The 19,606-nt window shown below is 36.8% G+C and overlaps 1 protein-coding gene across 1 annotated transcript in view; it reads right to left on the reverse strand.

Moving 5' to 3' along the window:
- evi5l (ecotropic viral integration site 5 like) overlaps window positions 1-19,606 on the reverse strand; it is an 89,607-nt gene that overhangs the window by 47,780 nt on the left and 22,221 nt on the right. The window contains exons 3-13 of the mRNA XM_056456701.1: window positions 13,387-13,576; window positions 10,631-10,855; window positions 7,438-7,512; window positions 7,211-7,336; window positions 5,327-5,470; window positions 4,962-5,051; window positions 4,769-4,866; window positions 3,676-3,736; window positions 3,265-3,318; window positions 2,799-2,831; window positions 2,152-2,292 (exon numbers count right to left, since the gene is read on the reverse strand). Coding sequence (XP_056312676.1) covers window positions 2,152-2,292; window positions 2,799-2,831; window positions 3,265-3,318; window positions 3,676-3,736; window positions 4,769-4,866; window positions 4,962-5,051; window positions 5,327-5,470; window positions 7,211-7,336; window positions 7,438-7,512; window positions 10,631-10,855; window positions 13,387-13,576 — 1,237 coding nt within the window. The remainder of the gene's footprint in view (window positions 1-2,151; window positions 2,293-2,798; window positions 2,832-3,264; window positions 3,319-3,675; window positions 3,737-4,768; window positions 4,867-4,961; window positions 5,052-5,326; window positions 5,471-7,210; window positions 7,337-7,437; window positions 7,513-10,630; window positions 10,856-13,386; window positions 13,577-19,606) is intronic.

Raw genomic sequence — 19,606 nt, forward strand, 5'->3', positions numbered from 1 at the left:
TATATATATATATATATATATATATATATATATATATACACACAAATAAACTAATTGAGAATGATGGGTCCAGTTTGATGATAATGTAGTTAAGTGGGTAAACCAAACTGATTTTCTGCATTAATAAGTCCTTTGGGGGGTTTTGTTGAAGGGTTGTGATTGTTAGTCGCTGCATGCATAAGCAGTGAGAATGCGTAAGTGGAGTGGCAGGACTGTGTTGCAATGCTTTCACACTAACAGCGTTTTAGAGCTGTGGTGGTACTCATTGGGTAACTACATCGATTATTTCCTCAAAAAGTGGCCATAAATTATAAAATGCTTGATGTAAATGGTTTAAATCATCTATATTTAATCAAACTTCCTGAACAATAAGTGTTCTTAGTGTTGTGTTTTGTGTATACACATATGCAGTGTCAGACATCTTCAAATGATGCGTTTGCAATTCACTCCAGTAATTTTGTGAAGCTTCATACAGGCTTATATTTGAAAAAACCCTCAATAAAAATATCTGAGGTCAGCTAATATTGAACCAGCACCAAAACCCAACATGCAGCTATTTATCTGTTACCACAGCCATATCACTCTGCAGCCCAAGACGGATTACTCACTGAAGCTAAACAGGGTTTAGCCTGGTCAGTACCTGGATGGAAGACCACATGGGAAAACTAAGTAGCTGTTGGAAGTTGTGTTAGTGAGGTCAGTAGAGGGCGCTCAACCTGCGGTCTGTGTGAGTCCTAATACCCTAGTATAGTGAAGGGGACATTATACTGTCAGTGAGCTACGTTTTTCGGATGTTTTTCCAATGTGCTGACTCACTTTTGGTTTATTTCAAAATCCCATGGCACGTCTCGTAAAGAGTAGAGGTGTAACCTTGCCAAATTCCCTCCATTTGCCCTTAGCCATAATGGCCTACCAATCACCCCCATCCACTGAATTGGCTCTATCACTGACTCTCCACTCCACCAATAGCTGGTGTGCGGTGAGCGCAGTGGCGTCATTGTCTTGTGGCTGCCATCACATCATTCAAGTGCTGCACACAGGTGTTGGTGTGGAGAGACCCCCCACACCCCATCCCTTCCACCTTCCCCCATGATTGTGAAGCGATATGGTCATACACGATAAATGTGCTACATAAATGAAGAGTTCAGATGCAAAAACCTCTAAATGCCCTCTGAAATGTTCTTCTAAAATGAAAATTTTTCTTAGTCTTCTATGTTTACGTGATGTTATCAACCCAGGCTCATTCTGAAAACGCAGTCCCGTGGACATTTCCGGAGACCGCTAAATATGTCCCAGGAGGTACATATGGCTGCATTTAGTTTTTTAAGTGAACACTGCGTGACGTCGTTCTTTTTGCCGCTTAGCGGCTGACCACTCACCTCCGTGTGGAGGGCTTTCCCGTCGCAACCAGTTTGTCCGGTTAGCTCGTCGTGCACTTCGTCCTGCAGAGGAGTTGACCATGACGACGGCGACCGGGTTCGAGTCCGGGGAAGAGCGATTCCAGAAATCAGGTAAGACAAAAACAGAATCCAAAAAATAAATTGAGCGACTGAATAAACAGGGTTGAGAATGTGGTGAAAATCCGAAAACGGGGTAAAAAAAATCTGACGAGGGCTTTTCTTTTTCTGCACGGCTTTTGTAAACCATCGGTTGGGTTTAGGGAAGTATGTGGGTGGGCGGGTCAATCGGTATAATTGGTTGGCTTAAGGGACGGAGGGGGGGGGTCAGTCGATTGGCCAGTCGCCCAGTCAATCATTCAGTCAGTCAGATGGACATTCGTCTGACAGCGGCCTCTGGTGGATTTACGCGAGAACAGTTTGCGCCCACGAAACACATTCGAGATACGAAAAAGCGCCCACAGCGGCCTCTCGCGGATACGCGAAAACAAAAACTGCAGCCATACGTGTCTCCCGGGGCGTATTTCGCGGTCTCCAGAAACGTCCATGGGACTACATTTTCAGAATGAGCCTGGGTTGGATGTTATTGGATTTTAAAGGCAATGAAAGTAACCTATTCATCACCACAACAGTGAAATATCTGAAAATACACATGGAAAAAATAGAAAAATGCTCATATTAGAGGAAGATTTCTAAAGGCATTTAGAGGTTTTTGCTCTTCAAATACACATTACATTACATTACATTACATTACCTTGTGTTGCTGGAGTTCACGTATAGTATCCTTTGCTTTCTCCAGACTTTCATTGGCTGTATGACACTGTTGCCGAACCACAGCCAATTCGCGCTTAATAACGTAGTTCTCCTCTGCCTCCTGGGCTCGTGTCACCTGACCCTGAGGCAAAAGAAACGGGGTAAGATCCTTCCATGAAGATCTGTCTCTTTACTTGAGATTAAGAAGAGATAAGTGTGGCATTCCAGTCAACGTAATAAGGGGGGACCCATGCAATGATGCCTCTGCATCATAAAAGCAAAGACAAAATCAGATCATTTGAAAAACAAAACAAATCCCCACTGAATTTTGCGATTTATGTGATAAAACCTGAAAAATGCCAAAGGACCTGATACCAAACCCTGATGGACACCTATGCTTCCACATCCCACATGCAAGGCTACACTGTCAGTACAGAGTTTAGTGATTAACCTTCATTTGGACATTTGTTCCAGGCATACAGACAAATGTGTTCTCAAGGCAGTGATGGGAAACTCAGAACATTTTTCATGCAACAGGCCCATTTTGTAAAGAACCAAAAGAGTGGATTATAGGAGGAATTGGGGTTGAGCGATGAGAAGAGGAAGGGAAGGAGGGATTAGTGAGGAGCTGGCTTGACAGTACTGTACCTGAATCAACCTGTCTGCTAATGCAGCACTCTCCTACAACACCATAAGAGGAGGAAAATAGAGAGACAGTACACAGAGAGAAGAAAGAAAAAAAGTTGTGGGACAGAACAGGAAAAAGGAAGGAAACAGAGGATAAGCAAATAAGACACACATGAAGAGAAGAAAAGGGAACATTTTTAAGTTGAGTGGAAAAAATTGTATAAAACGTATAAAAGTGAATTTTACAGAGTAAGAAATTGTGAGGAAGTCATTTCAAAAGAGGAAGGAAGACAAAAAAAGAAGATAAGACTTTAAAGATTGACCATAAGGTATGAGGCAATACAGCTGTGTCTCTTTAGAGATTTACATGCTCTAAATGTTTGCATGATTCACTTGGTAAAGTTATTTACACTGTGTACTCGAATACAAAGTAATCAGCACTATTTTAGGTTCATGCATATTGTGTAGATGATGAAAACCATCTTACCTTTTCCAGTGTTTCAATCCTCTGCTTCAGTAATCTATTTTCTGTACGTAGCCTCTGTTAAAATTAATTAATAATATTCAAATTTAGGATTATTATAAATAAAAACTCTTTAGTATAAAGTTAATTTCCATCTAATATTTATTTCAGCTTTATTTCTATAAGCAAAAACTACTGTAATAGATTTTATTAACAATTACACTTAAATTAACAATTATAATAGCATTTAATTATTAATTAAATATACAGTTTTGTCAAATTTATTTAAAGTACTGACAATGTAATTGTTTTATTATGGTTTAACTAAGTGCAAAAAATCATGTTCACACATTTTCTTAGGTAAGTGCTGGAGAAAGATCCTCTTTAGGGTATAGATGAGGGATTTTACACAAAAATCTATGCTGTTTTACAGACCTTAATCTCAATTTGTTCCTCCATCTCCTTGTTCTTAATGGTAGTATATTCCTTTTCTAATCTGTAAAAAAAAAAACAATCAAATCTAGACAACCATATCATATATATAAACCACCTGACAAAAGTCTTGTCACCGCTTCAAGTTTTAGGAACAACAAATAATAACTTGACTTCTAGTTGATCATTTGGTATCAGAAGTGGCTTATATGAAAGGCAAAGGCCTCTAGATTACGCTTATTTTATTACAATAAAATATGATCATGCCTTGGTTTTTTATTATTTAATTAGGACAGTAAGGTCTGACTTTGCTTAGACAAAAAGTCTTGTCACTTAGCAGAAATAATGTTCAGTATAGAATATAAAGTCATGGTGCAGTGGAAAAAGATCTAATACTGTGTATGACTCTCATGAGCTTGGAGGACTGCATCCATACATCTCTACAATGACTCAAATAACTTATTAATAAAGTCATCTGGAATGGCAAAGAAAGCATTCTTCCAGGACTCCCAGAGTTCATCAAGATTCTTTGGGTTCATCTTCAATGCCTCCTCCTTCATCTTACCCAAGACATGCTCAATAATGTTCATGTCTGGTGACTGGGCTGGCCAATGCTGGAGCACCTTGACCTTCTTTGCTTTCAGGAACTTTGATGTGGAGGCTGAAGTATGAGAAGAAGCGCTATCCTGCTGAAGAATTTGCCCTCTCTTGTGGTTTGTAATGTTATGGGCAGCACAAATGTCTTGATACCTCAGGATGTTGATGTTGCCATTCACTCTGCAGATCTCTCGCACGCCCCCATACTGAATGTAACCTTAAACCATGATTTTTCCTTCACCAAACTGATTTCTGTGAGAATCTTGGGTACATGCGGGTTCCAATAGGTCTTCTGCAGTATTTGTGATGATTGGGATGCAGTTCAACACATGATCTACCTTCTGCCACTTTTCCAAATGATCAACTAGAAGTCATTATTTGTTGCTCTTACAACTGGGATCAACAACAAGACTTCTGTCAGGTGGTGTATGTCAGAAAATACATCACAAAAATCATAATAATCAAATCTCCCTTTCCGTTTGACTCCCAGATCACTCACTTTTTCATTCGCTTGGGATTGTATTTGACCTGATAAGCCCGTAGGATAAGTTTATCTGGGCAGCTATCAAACTGATGTGGAATCATCTTCTGAAAGTGCTGTGGTGAGATTGTGAGACAAACATCAGTTAAAATGCGGCTATTATATGTGTTATCATAAGTATAACACATAGCAGCGATGACGTTCCCCTAACCTGCGACATTCCCTCCATGTCTAGCTGTATGAGGTCAGTCTGGTTGTACTGCAATATCGCTATTCCAACTCGAAATATGATTTCCAAACCCTGTAAAAACAACACACAGTATTCATATACACTCTAAAATATTCACATCTCTAATATTCACACAGCTTGAAAACCCACCTGTGATAAACACACACAAATTCTGAACATAATAATACTTTACTTACCCGCACAAATCCTTTAAGGTGTTACATTTTCATTACACTATAATAAACAGTATAGTGTTTTCTTATAGTATTATTAGGACATGCTGCGATACAATAACAAATATCACAATAAGGATGTTTTAATGTGCATAAAGTCTCTTGTGTCCATACCTCATACATAAAAATATCAAAGATACGTGTAGCTATTGGCAGGGGCAGGAAGGTGAGGAAGAGAGTCAGGAACCAGGACGAGGCGTACATGGATGTGTGGAAACTCTGAGAACGGAAATGTACGTTCAGCTCTGGCAACTGCTCCTGATCACAGAGATGAAAACGGGAAAGATACACAAGTTAAAAAGATACTTCATATTGACGTTTTGTCATGTCTGTTTATGAACTATAAATCTGTTGCCTCCTTGTGGACAAACATGGCATTACTTTTAATCTCAGACATACAGTAGGCTAAACATACATATTTGAAATCACCTCTATGTCTAAATAATCAGAGTTTGTGGCAGCAACAAACAAGACATGAAACATTAACAATCATAAACAAGTAAAGGGTTAATAAGTGTTGATAAAATGTCAATTTTTTGGTGACTGTCCCTTTAAGTCAATAAAACAACACAGCGGCCATGATGCTGTAACAGTTCTACATACGCCATGTCTTCTGACAATGTTTAGTCAGAAAAAAAGGTTAAAAAAGCTGTCACTGGATGCCAAGAAATACCATTTTGGTACTAACATCTACATTTTATGTAGGGAGATGTAACTTTCAGGCTAAATGATGTAATGTAAGGAGTTTTTATTAAAAATAATTTTGAAAAGTGAATGATTTTTTACTTTTTTTCATTAAATGATTTGGTAGTGTCATAAGTTAATAAATAAAAGAATCAGGGTAGTTTCAATAAATCTTGAAATAAAAAGAAAAATTACAGTTAAAGACATACAGTATGATGTTACTGAATATTTGGCATCAAAAGCTGCAGGGAAATAAATTCCTTTTTTTACAAAAATAATAATAATTCATTCATTCATTTTCTTTTTAGCTTAGTGCCTTTATTAATCTGGGGTCGCCACAGCGGAATGAACCGCCAACTTATCCAGCATATGTTTTACGCAGTGGATGCCCTTCCAGCTGCAACCCATCACTGGGAAACATCCACACACACACACACTACGGACAATTTAGCTTACCCAATTCACCGGAGCACCCGGAGGAAACCCAACTGACCCAGCCGAGGCTTAAACCAGTGACCTTCATGCTGTGAGGCGATCGTGCTACCCACTGCGCCACCGTGACACCCAATAATGATAATAAGCGCAAAAATGTTTGTATATATTATATTTCTTGACCATCAAATCAGCATATTACAATTATTTCTGAGGTATCATGTGAGAACTTTTTTAGTACTTTTAAAGGTACTTTAAAGGGATATTCATTCATTCATTTTCCTTCGATTTAGTCCCTTATTTATCAGGGGTCACCACAGTGTGATGAACCGCAAACTATTCCAACATATGTTTTACGCAGCGGATGCTCATCCAGCCACAACCCAGTACTAGGAAACACTCTCAAATTCACTCATACATTACAGCCAATTTGGTTTATTTAATTCACCTATAGCACGTCTTTGGACTGTGGGGGAAACCGGAACACCCGGAGGAAACCCACATGAACATGAGGAAAACATGCAAACTCCACACAGAAATGCTGTGAGGTGACAGGACTAACCACTGAGCCACCATGCTGCTTGTTTTAAAGTGATAGTTCACACAAAAATAAAAATTCATCATTTATTCTCTCTTGTGTGGTTTTAAACCTTTGAGTTTCTTTCTTTTGTTGGATCAAAAAAGAAGATATTTTGAAAAATGCTGGTTGATGGTTCATTAACTTCCATAGAAGGCAAAAAAGTGCGTACATCAACCAGCATCTTCGAAATATGTTCTTTTGAGTTTGACAGAAGAAAGAAGCTCAAACTAACAGTATTTTCTCAGAACATTTTTAATACAGACTTTTATTACTCTCTATTTAGCATTTTTGTTCTTTCTTACCTGTAGCAAGTGTTCAAACTGGTAGATGCACAGCCCCAGCTCAGCCATGCTTGGTTTAAACAACTCTCGAAGTCTGTACTCCTGCATTAGTCGGACAAACACACAGAAAGCCTCCTCCTCCGGCATCTATATAGTGAATAGTGAATTTGGTTTATGCAAAGTTTGGCTCACAGACATTTCTTGACCTTATTTTAGTTTATCGTGATAAGCAAAACGCTGAGGCAAACCTGCATAAGTAGCAATCCTACGATGAAGGCGCTGCCCTGACAATAACCAACTTCACGATCCACCAAAGAATAAGCCTGTGAGATTGAGAAACATACATGTTAAAGACTAAATAACATCAAACAAACAAAGCAATCATGTATACTGTATATCATACATATGAAAATATAGCAATGGTATAATTTAAGTAAAGTTTACAAGCTAATTTTGAGAGGAGCACGTGATAGGACTGATCGTGGCCATTATCAGCAATAATCTGATCAGATTGACCCAAGCCTACAATAAATAGATCAAATTTCACTCTACTGCCTATCTTCGTTTTAGAAGAATCCCCCCCTCCACCCCATCTCCACCTTTTCTTCCTTTTACCAGGGGGAGCTCTCGAGACCTACCTAATCTCGGACACCCTTACATGCTAATCAGTGGTGGAAATAGTACTGAAAAGTCATACTTAAGTAAAAGTACCATTACTTGCCTAAAAATGTAGTGCAAGTAGAGTAAAAGTATCTGTTGTTAATATTACTAAAGTATGAGTAAAAAGTAGACCTTTCAAAAGTACTCAAGAGTAGTGAGTAGTGAGTATTATGTTGTAAAATGCTGATGCATTTACATGTAATTTGTGGATGTGTGTACACGTAACACTCTGTAGTGCATTTAGTTATTGCCCAGCAGGCACACAACGTCATAAGACGTTAATATTAGGTTAGATTTAGGTTGTGACGTCAGTTGACCAATTTTTAATGTCTAGCCAGTGTCTAAGGACAACATGTCCAATAACGACATCAAATGACATTGATATTTGGTTGATTTTAGGTTGTTTTAGAAAGTGACCAAAATGCAACATCTTAAAGCAACGTCATATAGACGTCAAATACTGACATTTATTCATCAGGTATGGCAACCAAAATCCAACATCTGACAGATGTCATAGTGGTAACATCAACACAATGTCAAGCTGTAACATCATTAAACGTTGATATTTGTTGATTTTAGGTTGGACATTGACCTGATGTTGAGTTCTGATGTCAACCCGATTTTCATTTCCAAAATCTTGTGCTGCTGGATGTTGAAGGCCATTTCACTCATCATACAGTAAACATCCGTCATCTTCTCATCAGTGGCATGCATCTAAACAGTCTCTGAGTTATTGCGTGTAAAGATTTTGGACATCTTCTTGGACATTTTTAACGCTTCCAAACAGTTTGCTGCAATTATAAATATCCATGTCTTGAGGTAGTTTATTATGATGCGATTTGATTGGACAGGAATCACAGGACTGATTTTTCTAATCCACATAGACAAGAAAAAAAGAAAGTAGTGACTGCAGGTTGAAGGAAAGTAATGGAGTAAAAGTACCGATACAGCTCTTAAATTTACTCAAGGGAAAGTAAAAGTACACATTTACAAAACTGCTTAGTAAATTACAATTTCTGAGAAAAACTACGCAATTACATTATTTTGAGTATTTGTAATTAGTTACTTTACACCACTGATGCTAATTGACCAGGTGGGAGCCCTGGGCTCAATTATCTCCAAACTCAGAGTTCTCTCCCGGGACAGCATGCCAAACCTGCTAATAGCGTCAAGCAATATCTAAGTAAGAACTCTTGAAAAGACCATTAAAAACTTCTCCATTTCTATAGATTAGTTGGATTTTATTTAATGTATGTGTTTGATCAAATTGTTAATAATCATTTATTTATTCTTTAAATTATGATATTTTTATATTAAATTTGGAAGAAATGTTATCAATTTTAAAGCTTATTTTTTATTTTAAAAAAGGCAACTGGTTAGAACAACAACCTTTGTTGGTAATGAAAATTAGGGTTATTTCAACACATATTTAATCTCTTCTGATGTTAAACTATTGGTATTGTGATGTCTAAAAATAAATATTAACATGGTATTTTTCAATTAAATGTTGGTAAAAAATGTGATTATAAAATAAAACAAATATTATCTTTTCACACAAACAACTATAAGCTGTAAATTCAGAGATTAAAATATTTGAGAATAAAAAATATACATGGGATATTGTACCAGAAACTTACATTATCTGTCCTTGAAATAAAAACATAAATACAGTGAATAAAAAAGTATTTATTCCCAAAGGTTTTCTAAAATGGACTGATGGTTGATTTCTGTCAGTTGTTCTGTAAAGGAATATGTCAATCATTTGGTTCTCTGAGTTTTTTTCTTTATTAAAAACACCTTATAAATGTACAAACCCTGTCATTGTCCTTGTCGTCAGCCCAATTGAACCTACAGCTTTCATAATTTAGCTATGCAAAAAACTGTTCAGAAAAAACTTCAGAAATAGCAAGATTAAGTTGTTATCATTCACATCAATTGATAAATTCTACAAATAAATACTATATTACAACTGTCCCCATGTTTTTGTCAGTCCTGTCACATTTGTATTAAATGTAACATAAATGCATGGAATACACCTTTAGGGCTATGACTCAAAGAAAGCGACATCATTTGACGGAGGAGAAGCTGACATTCTATCATTGAATTGTATGATTATATATATATATGCTTGTTTCTGTATTCTTTTTTTAAGGAGGACAAGCTTAAAGGTCAGGTCCTGTCACATTTTTATAGGTGAAAATGTGTCTCTGATAAAATGTCCTACATATATTTCATTAAAATAAAATCAAAAGTAAAAACAGTAATTACCTCCATACAATTACTAACTTTAATAGAATATACTTATTTCACAGAAAAAAAATTATTGTTTAATAGAAGAAATAATAATAAAATCTAAGTAAAAAATACTTGTTGAATCTACTTATATAAAATGAGTTGAAACAACACAATTCTGAATTTCTTAATATTAAAAAAAATTATGTTTTATGTTCAATCCATTTAAATTAGTAAAAATTATTAGTCAACTTAATCCATTTGTGTTGGGAAATTGTGTGGAACCCAGCATTCTTACAGTCTAACATGCTGCAAATATAAATAAATAAATATATAAACATATATTTATTTATTTATTTATTTATTTTTTATTTCTTATCAGAAATAAGTCATGTTATGTTCATGTGAAAGAACATGAGCTTAAATAAATGATGGAAATTTAAATAAATGACAATTTTCGTTCTTTTTGTAAATCAATAACATGCGCACACTTTATCTCTCCTGTGCTCTCTCTCTCTTTCTGCTGTGGCCCATTTCTGTCTTTCTCACCTTCATGACATTAAACAGCACTTCCTGTCCCAGGCTGTCCTGGCCTTTGAAGAAGTCGTGTTCGGGATACGTGCGGGCGATATCTCTGCGAATGAGTTTTTCACAGGGCGAGGACATCTTCAAGAGTTCAGAATACTGATTCTTCACAGGCATATCAGTGGCATTGCATAACAACTGCCAAACGATTGCTCGGAAGTGATGAGGGATGCCTTTTCTTATGAGCTCCTGCAAACAGAGAGTGAGGCACAAAAAAAGAGATGAATGTACAAATTTCAGATCCTGTACATCTTTGAAGCTAGCATTTATTATGAGGATTAACAGACGGGCATTCAGGTTCTGAGTAAATGCATGATACTGGATTTTTGCAATCATCCAGTTGCTAATATATATTTATTGTATCTTTATTAACATTTCAACTATTAATCACAAAACAAATTGAAACAAACCAACAGACAATGCCCATTTTTACAATGCAATGATAAAGAAAGACAGAATAAATTATATATATATATATATATATATATATATATATATATATATATATATATATATATATATATATATATATATATATATATATATATATATATATATATATATATATATATATATTGATAAACAAAATAATTATAATAAATGAATAATAGCAATATTAATAATAAGTAAATAAATAAAGTAAATATATAAAGATAAAATAATAATAAAATGAAATACATAAATTCAATTAAGACATACCATAACTCAAACATCAATAAAATCCAAGTAAGAGTCCAGACTTGATGAAAAGCCTCAGTGGACACATAAATGACAGGTAAGGAACTCTAAGGGAATCATTTCCCTAATAATATTGAGCCGTACTTTCCAGGATGATGGTTTGTCACTGATTCAGTTCATCAGTATTTTATTTTCTGGCAGCGAAGGCTAAAATGTCAAATAAACGATTGGTAAATTTATCAGGCAAAGATCCAACCGGGAGACCTAAAATTCAAAGACAATGGATTCAACGGTAGAAAAAGTAACAACTTTTGGCCAAAAACTCTAATAACAGGACAATTCTATAATAAATGAGTGTAGTCTCCACTTCCACATTACATTTCACACATGGTGAATTACTTGAGTTGAACTTGCGGTGAGATGTGCAATCTATAAACAATTCTAAGTTGAATGTATTTGCCCTGTTACAGATAGAGATCTTTTTAGCCAAATTAGATCCCATTCCTCATCCGTAATGGTCAACTGAAGCTCCCCATTCCATATTCTTTTAAGTTCCTGAGTTTTCACCCCTACATATGTACGAAGAGCATTCATAAAAATGTGTGATCTGCTTGCAGGAAGGGGGATTCAGTAAGCTAATGTATTTAAATGGCTTTGGGTCAATGGCTGATGCTGATATCTGTTTTGTCTGGGTAGGGCTGTTTAAATGACATAACTTTAAAATGGGTTAAATGGGGATTTTATTTTAGCATTTTACCCATTCATTTCCATGACAATAGCATTTTGGGGATTAAAAATGCATTATTTAAAAAATTTCACGTTTTTGAAAATGACGCCATTACTGATTTTGTGTATACAACCAAAAAAGGCAATCTTTGGAAATGGTGACATCATGCATGTGCGTAGTATGTGTTAGATATGTAGACATGCACAGTATGAGTAGATTTTAAAATCATGCACTAACAAACAAACAATTCAATGTTGGAGAACATGGTAGTGTTGCTCAAGAGTTTGTAATTTATTTAGCAATGAAGTAATAATGATTTATTACACCGAAGTTACAACTAACATCAGAAACACATCATAAACACAGCAAATTTTAAATTGTGCCAAAAAACATGTTGTTAAAAGGTGTTCCTGGATTAGACCTGTGATAACAAAAGTTTTGTCACCTCCCTATAGGTATTGTTTACTAACAAGGTGACAGCGCCAATTACTGGCCTGATATTGGTAATACAGCATTACTGGCTGATTATGCAGATTTGTGTGTAAATGTAAATTATAATAACTATACACATGACATTTTTTAAAACACAATGAAAAAAGTAAGTTTACACTACACCACTGTCATGTAAGTGTAGTCTTGAATGGAAAGTGTTTTCATTTTAAGTGTCAGATTTCTTAATTTTTAATTCCAAAACAGATTTATTTAGAACACAGCAACCCCCAAATAAATTATTTTCTAATCAGACAGGCACTAGGATCTAGGAGAAGGATGATTGGAAGCAATATTGTGAAGAAAAACTATTAACAAGGCAGATTCTGAAGTAATGATTGGTGACTATCACAGAATCATTCAGTCTCCCTTTAGTCAAAGATTCTGACACTTAAATAAAAATCTAACTAACAGTGATATGACACTTACAGTGACCACATATAAATAAAACTGGTGGGCATTAGGACTTATAGAGGCTGTTAGTGTTTCAAGGGCTACTGAACGCACTGGACTAGTAACTGTTAGTAAATAACTTAATGACAATTGTTGAAAATTGAATCATTCTGTACTCCAATTCACAATTTCAAGTCGACATTTGTGAAAAGTTGAATCTAAATCAACATAAAGGTAACAATTCACCTCAAGAATGTTTAGATTAGTGACTTCTTCAATCTTACTACTAGCATTTTGGGCTGACAGATAAGTTGTTGCAGGTTCATTATCAACACATCATTGGTATATTTTTCCACATCAGGCCAAAATCAAGCCACTATCGGCAAATGTTCCGATAATATCATGCATCCCCAAAAATAGCCCAATCAATCACCTTTAAAAGTTTGTCCTTCTTTCGTCTCCACTCATCCCACTCGTTGACAATGCGTCCCCACAGAATCCAGGTGTCTTCCTCCAGCTGGGACAGGTTGGAGGAGGCAGATGAGCTTGACACCAGAGACGAGCCGCTGTTCCTCCGAGATCCACTCATTGAGCGCATGGACTTGGAATCTGCTTCTAGCAACCTGAATGCAACAAAATAAATGGAAATTTGTGTGTACAGATGATAGAGTAGACAATCTGTACCCAAATAGATTTTTGGGTTTCTGTAAAGAGGGCTGAACGGATGTATTTAATCAATAAATACAGTGAAACTGAAACCTTTAAGATTATTAGGAAAGTCGTGTTCTTTTAAACTTTCTATTCATCAAAGAAACCTGAAAGTATATGATGGTTTCTGAAAAAACTGTGTCCAAGCAGGGGTTTTCAATCTTTTAGAGGCCGCAGACCCACAAATATGATCATCCTCATGTGAGGAACACCACCCTGATATCTAAAATTATGTGTAATTGATCACATTTCTTTTGTAATTAATCATGATTAATAACGAAACGTAATTAACGTAATTAATCATGATTAATCACAAAATGCCATATTTATTACAGAAATAAAAACACAGGCATGTAAGTGCCATTTGAATTTCAAAACAATCAATGCCAATAACAAACAAAAATGATTTCCATGTTGGATTCTAAGTGGACTACAAACACACACACACACACACACACAGAGAGAGAGAGACAACACGCGCAGTACAGTGCACCCGGTGAGTGAGGGATCCCTTCAGATCCATCAACACACATGATCGCATTCATCAAACTTGATTAAACTAAGCGTTCTAAAGTATGGCTGATTTTTACAAGCAAGGATTCTGACACAGCAACGTGAAGCAGATGCTTTACAAAAGTTGCGTGTAGGGGGAAAACATGTCAAACTTAATGAAACATTTGAGGGCTCATGGAAGCAGCTTAAAGGCAGAGAATAGGGCTGTCTTTGACAGCTTGCGACTTCATCTGGCACTTTCACGGAGTACATTAACATGGACACCAATACTCCACTTTTATGATTAAGATAATACTGATTAAGAGTCTATCATGCAAGCAGTGATTTTTGATTACCTTAAAGGACCACCCTAGTCCCGAAATGCGGAGGTTTTTCTTTCCGTTCGCCATGCAGTATCGGATTCAATTAAAACATCCTGAATGAAAATATGCTGAATGAGAGTGAACTGCTGAACTGCAGTTAAAGTCTAAAGATTAAAAATGAAACACCCAAAATTGCATGAAACTCTGGAGGAAATGCTGAATAGCCTGGTGATGCGACATTAGTTGTTTTATACTGAAACTTTCCTTCTAAAAGCGCATCCTTGGTCTTATCCAAATTTCTTTGCACGTTAAACACACGCAGGGCCGGAGCAAGCTGAACTGGCGCTCTAGGCAAACGGCAATCACGCCGCCCTCAACCTGAAAGTGAAAAGTGAGGACCGGGGGCCTCGCTCACTATTCTGCTGCCCAAGGTCGCCTCTATGGACGCGCCGGCCCTAAACACACATCGGCCACAACAGGAAATTTAAAAAAAAAACTGTAACTGCGTTATTTGTGTTATTTTTTTTTATTCAATTCAATTCAATTCACCTTTATTTGTATAGCGCTTATACAATGTAGATTGTGTCAAAGCAGCTTCACATAAAAGGTCACAGTAAACAGGAACAGTGTAGTTCAGTTTGTAGTGTTTAAGTTCAGTTCAGTTGAGCTCAGTTCAGTGTGGTTTAATAATCACTACTGAGAGTCCAAATATTGAAGGGCAAATCCAACGATGCGCAGCTCTACAGATCCTGAACCATGCAAGCCAGTGGCGACAGCGGAGAGGGAAAAAAAACTTCACTAAAGGCGGAAGTGAAGAAAAAAAACCTTGAGAGAAACCAGGCTCAGTTGGGCACGACCATTTTAATTTCTCCGCTGGCCAAACGTCTTGTGTAGAGCTGCAGTCTCAGTGGCGGAGGCTGGAAGCTGGCCTCAGCGAAGACTCGTCTGTCTCTGGAGCGTCATAGGAAACAGTCTCATGTTCTCCACTCTTCCATGACCATCACAGTAGCTGCTCAGGATTCAGCCAGGTTCAGGATATGGAAACCTTGGGATCATCTCGTCGTTGGTCTTGGATCGAATCAGTGACTCTGCATAGTCTGGGGGCCTCGGGAAGAGTATCCCCAGGTGGAAATGGAGAATAAAGAAAATAATTAGCGTAGCTGATGTTCACAGTGTATATCAGCAAGATGTATAACCTGTGTGGAAGCCCCCTAAGTGGTGCACTGAGTGTATGCTTTACTGAACAGATAGGTCTTTAATCTAGTTTTGAATTGGGAGAGTGTGTCTGAGCCTCGGACGTTATCAGGAAGGCTATTCCAGAGTTTAGGAGCTATAAATGAGAAGGCTCGACCTCCTTTACTCGACTTTGCTATTCTAGGTACTACCAGAAGCCCTGAGTTTTGAGACCTTAAAGAGCGAGTTGGATTGTACCGAGACAGAAGATTGGTTAGATAAACAGGAGCTAGATTATTTAAAGCTTTATATGTAAGAAGCAATATTTTAAATTCAATACGAAACTTAACAGGCAGCCAGTGTAAGGAGGATAAAATTGGTGTGATGTGATCAAATTTTCTAGACCTGGTAAGAACTCTGGCAGCTGCATTTTGTACTAATTGAAGTTTGTTAATAGAGGATGCTGGGCAGCCAGCAAACAGTGCATTACAGTAGTCCAGCCTAGAAGTCATAAAAGCATGGACTAGCTTTTCTGCATCTGAGATGGATAGCATACTTCGTAACTTAGCGATATTTCTCAGATGAAAGAAAGCAGTTTTTGTGACATGGGATATATGATTTTTAAAAGTTAAATTGCTGTCTAATATGACACCCAGATCTTTTATAGTAGAGCTAACGTTAACTTTGTATCCCTCTAATTGTAGGTCGAGTTGTGAGATCTGCTGTGTACAGGATTTAGGCCCAATAAGTAATAATTCTGTTTTGTCTGAGTTTAAGAGAAGATAATTGTTGGTCATCCAGTCTTTAACATCTTTAATACACTTTATCTTTAATTACAACGCGTTAAATATTTCAAATGACAGTTTTTTTGGATTGCTTACACACTAAAATTAAAAGTAGTACACTATTAGCAAAACCTTACACTCAAGAAGCAAAACATCAGCCCATATTTGCACAACTATAAGCACATTGTCAACCTCACACTTGTTGCAAAACTCTACACACAGTAAAGCTACGGTCACACTGGGCTTTGTGTGTGCGAAATTCTGTCGTGCGGCGCTGCAAAAAAGGGCGGGATTAAACAAGATGATTAGACATTAAAAAAGCAAGCGATTGCTTCATGTTTTAAATTTCTGTCGAGAGAGGTCATGTTTTGATCCTCGATTGCTCTCATGCAGTTAAGTGATGCGATTTCGCAGGTTAGAGTTCACCAAGCTTGAACTTTGCACCCCAGCAACCTGCGAAACTTGACGCATGACCCCGCGTTTCCGGTCTGACGCATTCGCGTGCGTATGAATGGAAGTCTGAGGGAAGAAAAGTCAAGTGTGACCGCAGATTGATTTGCAAAACACTAAACACACTTAACATACATTACACACAAAAACCTATTATGAAGTCACTTCCTTGCAATATCAAAGCACTGACTCAAATTACTGCACCGTCCAACCAATTTGTTCAACACAGCCATCAGGTGTGCAAACACTTGTGTGCTTAATTGTAGACACACTAATGAGGTGTTTAAGCACTATAAAAAGCAGCAGGTGAGTTCATTGGTCTTCAAGCACAATGGAAAGAGTCAGAGAAAGAGTAAGATGACGTGGAGGATGATGAGGAAGGGGAGGAAGAGGTATAGAGGCCATGCTGGAGGTAGAGATAGAGGTTTTGGAAACAGGGGCCCTTTTTTGAAAATCGTGCTTAAGCAATCAGAAAAAACTGTAATCACAAGCATTAACATGCTAATTTTGACAGCCCTACTTTTTTGTATTCAATATTTACCAATGACTTATGCTAATGTGTTTAATTATCTTCATAAAGTGTTTGAGTATTTACTTTTTAATGAAAACTTTTTTTTAAATTCTTTTTTTTTAATTAACATTTGTTTTATATATTTGTCTCTAAATATTTCCATGGACTCCTCAGTACTCTCTTGCAGCCCCCCCCCCCCCCCAGGGGTCCCGGTCCCAGTTTCTAAAAAATTGTGTGACAGCAGAGACCAGAGTGGCTTTGAAATCACATTATTGTCACAACACATTAATTATATATCCAATTTTTTTTAATTTGTTTCTCTATTCTGATCAGATAAATGCAGCCCAAATTTTGTTTGAACTATCACCACTGTGCTCTTGGATTTACCCTATTGCTGCATCGAGGAGAGAATGCCTTTAATAAATTTACTTTAATATATTTCTACACTATTTACAATACTATAATCATTGCTATCATTTTGAATAATATCATAGCAACAAATAACTTTCTACATTTTCTAAATAAATTTTAAAAAAACAGTGACTGTCTGTGTCACCTTCACAATGCAAGTATGCTGGCTGCTCTATGTTTCCTAAGCTTCATTGGGTGGTTGCTAGGATCTGAGTAGCTGCTTGTTGGCCCAAATGTCAAAACAGGCCCCCTCATGCCTCTGTGATATTCTGGCCACTAAACAAGACTTCTGATTTAAAGCCACAGTCACATTAGCAGAATTTCCATGAAATATTGCAGCAAAAAAAAAAGAGTCTTTTACAGGTGTATTTTACAGTTCATGTTCTAAACGTACATCATCTAAATGAAACAATGTTTCTTTTTTCACTGTAAAGGAACTTGCACACTGAATCAAGTGTAGAGAGATGCATGAATTACAGCCCACAAAGCAGTCAAGCAAGAAACTTCGGGTGAAATCTGCATGGAAAATTGTTCACCATACCAAAAATTTCCAAAATCGCAAATTTCTGCTAAAATGGCTGCAAAATTTCACTGAGCAATAGTAAAGGTGACTGTATTTTCTCCAGGTTTTGTCAAACCTTGTCTAAAGTCTGCTAAATGTCACGTTCATGCAGCACAAATCGTGTGGGACACAAAGTTCATCCAAATTCCAACTCTGACTATGAGTAATAGTAAGTGATGGTTGCCTTGGTGCACACCGCAAAACACAAAACAATTTTTTTTTAAATACAAGTCAAAGATTTAAAAGAAATTCCCTGTACATTTACATGAGCCCTGTACTTCAAGTAAAAAAAAGTCACGATCAAACATTTTTAACTTGATTTAGAGAATGCCAAAATAAATTCAGTTATTTTTAGAAAGAGAATATTCATTCGATATTTATTTACTTTCCTTCCAACCACCTTTTTACCCATTTGTAGACTTACACATTTCAAATATTTTAATATGAAGTCCAGATACAGGCCAAAATAAGCATGTCCTAAACTTTTCTTTAGCATAAATATATGAACAGTTCAGATGCAAAACCCTCCAAGTGCCGACTGATATTTTCTTCTAAAATGAGAATTTTTTTTCAGGATCTTGTGTTTATGACCAGTTATTTCACTTTTATGACAATGAGTATGTTATTTCCACTGCCTTTAAAGTGAAATAACCAATCATAAACACAGGAGACAATTTTAGATGGCATTTAGAGCATCTATTTAGGTCTCATGACTGGATTCCTGGAGGGCCGCAGTTCTGCACAGTTTTGCTCCAACCCTAATCAAACACAGCTGATCCAAACAAGGTGTTCAAGACTACTAGAGACTATTAAGCAGGGGTGTGTTGGAGCTGGTTGGAGCTAAACTATGCAGAGCTACTGCCCACGAGGAATTGAGTTTGAGACCATTGATTGATGTTTACACTAATAAGTTTTAGTTTTAAAGTTTTGCTACGGTTGCGCCATCCAAATACACTACCCCGAAGTTTTCGAGCGCCGAAAACTGAGCTTTCTGAAAACACTGAAGAGGCCATTTTCATTTTAAAATGCTGCTGCTCCGTGTCAGTGTGGATGGGGGACAACGGAGACATCTGAAAAGGGAGGCATGGCTGCAGACATTTGCTTATCCGATTGGGGCTTTTTCTTAAATATTAAGTAGCCTACACACAGTTCAGTCTTGCATCCTCTTCTTGTAAGTTCAGACTTTGCAAGTTTGATATGAAAAACAAACTCCAGAGGACACGTCGGGAAAATCTTCA

The sequence above is a fragment of the Danio aesculapii genome, chromosome 1, assembly GCF_903798145.1.
Source record: "Danio aesculapii chromosome 1, fDanAes4.1, whole genome shotgun sequence".
Taxonomy (NCBI): domain Eukaryota; kingdom Metazoa; phylum Chordata; class Actinopteri; order Cypriniformes; family Danionidae; genus Danio; species Danio aesculapii.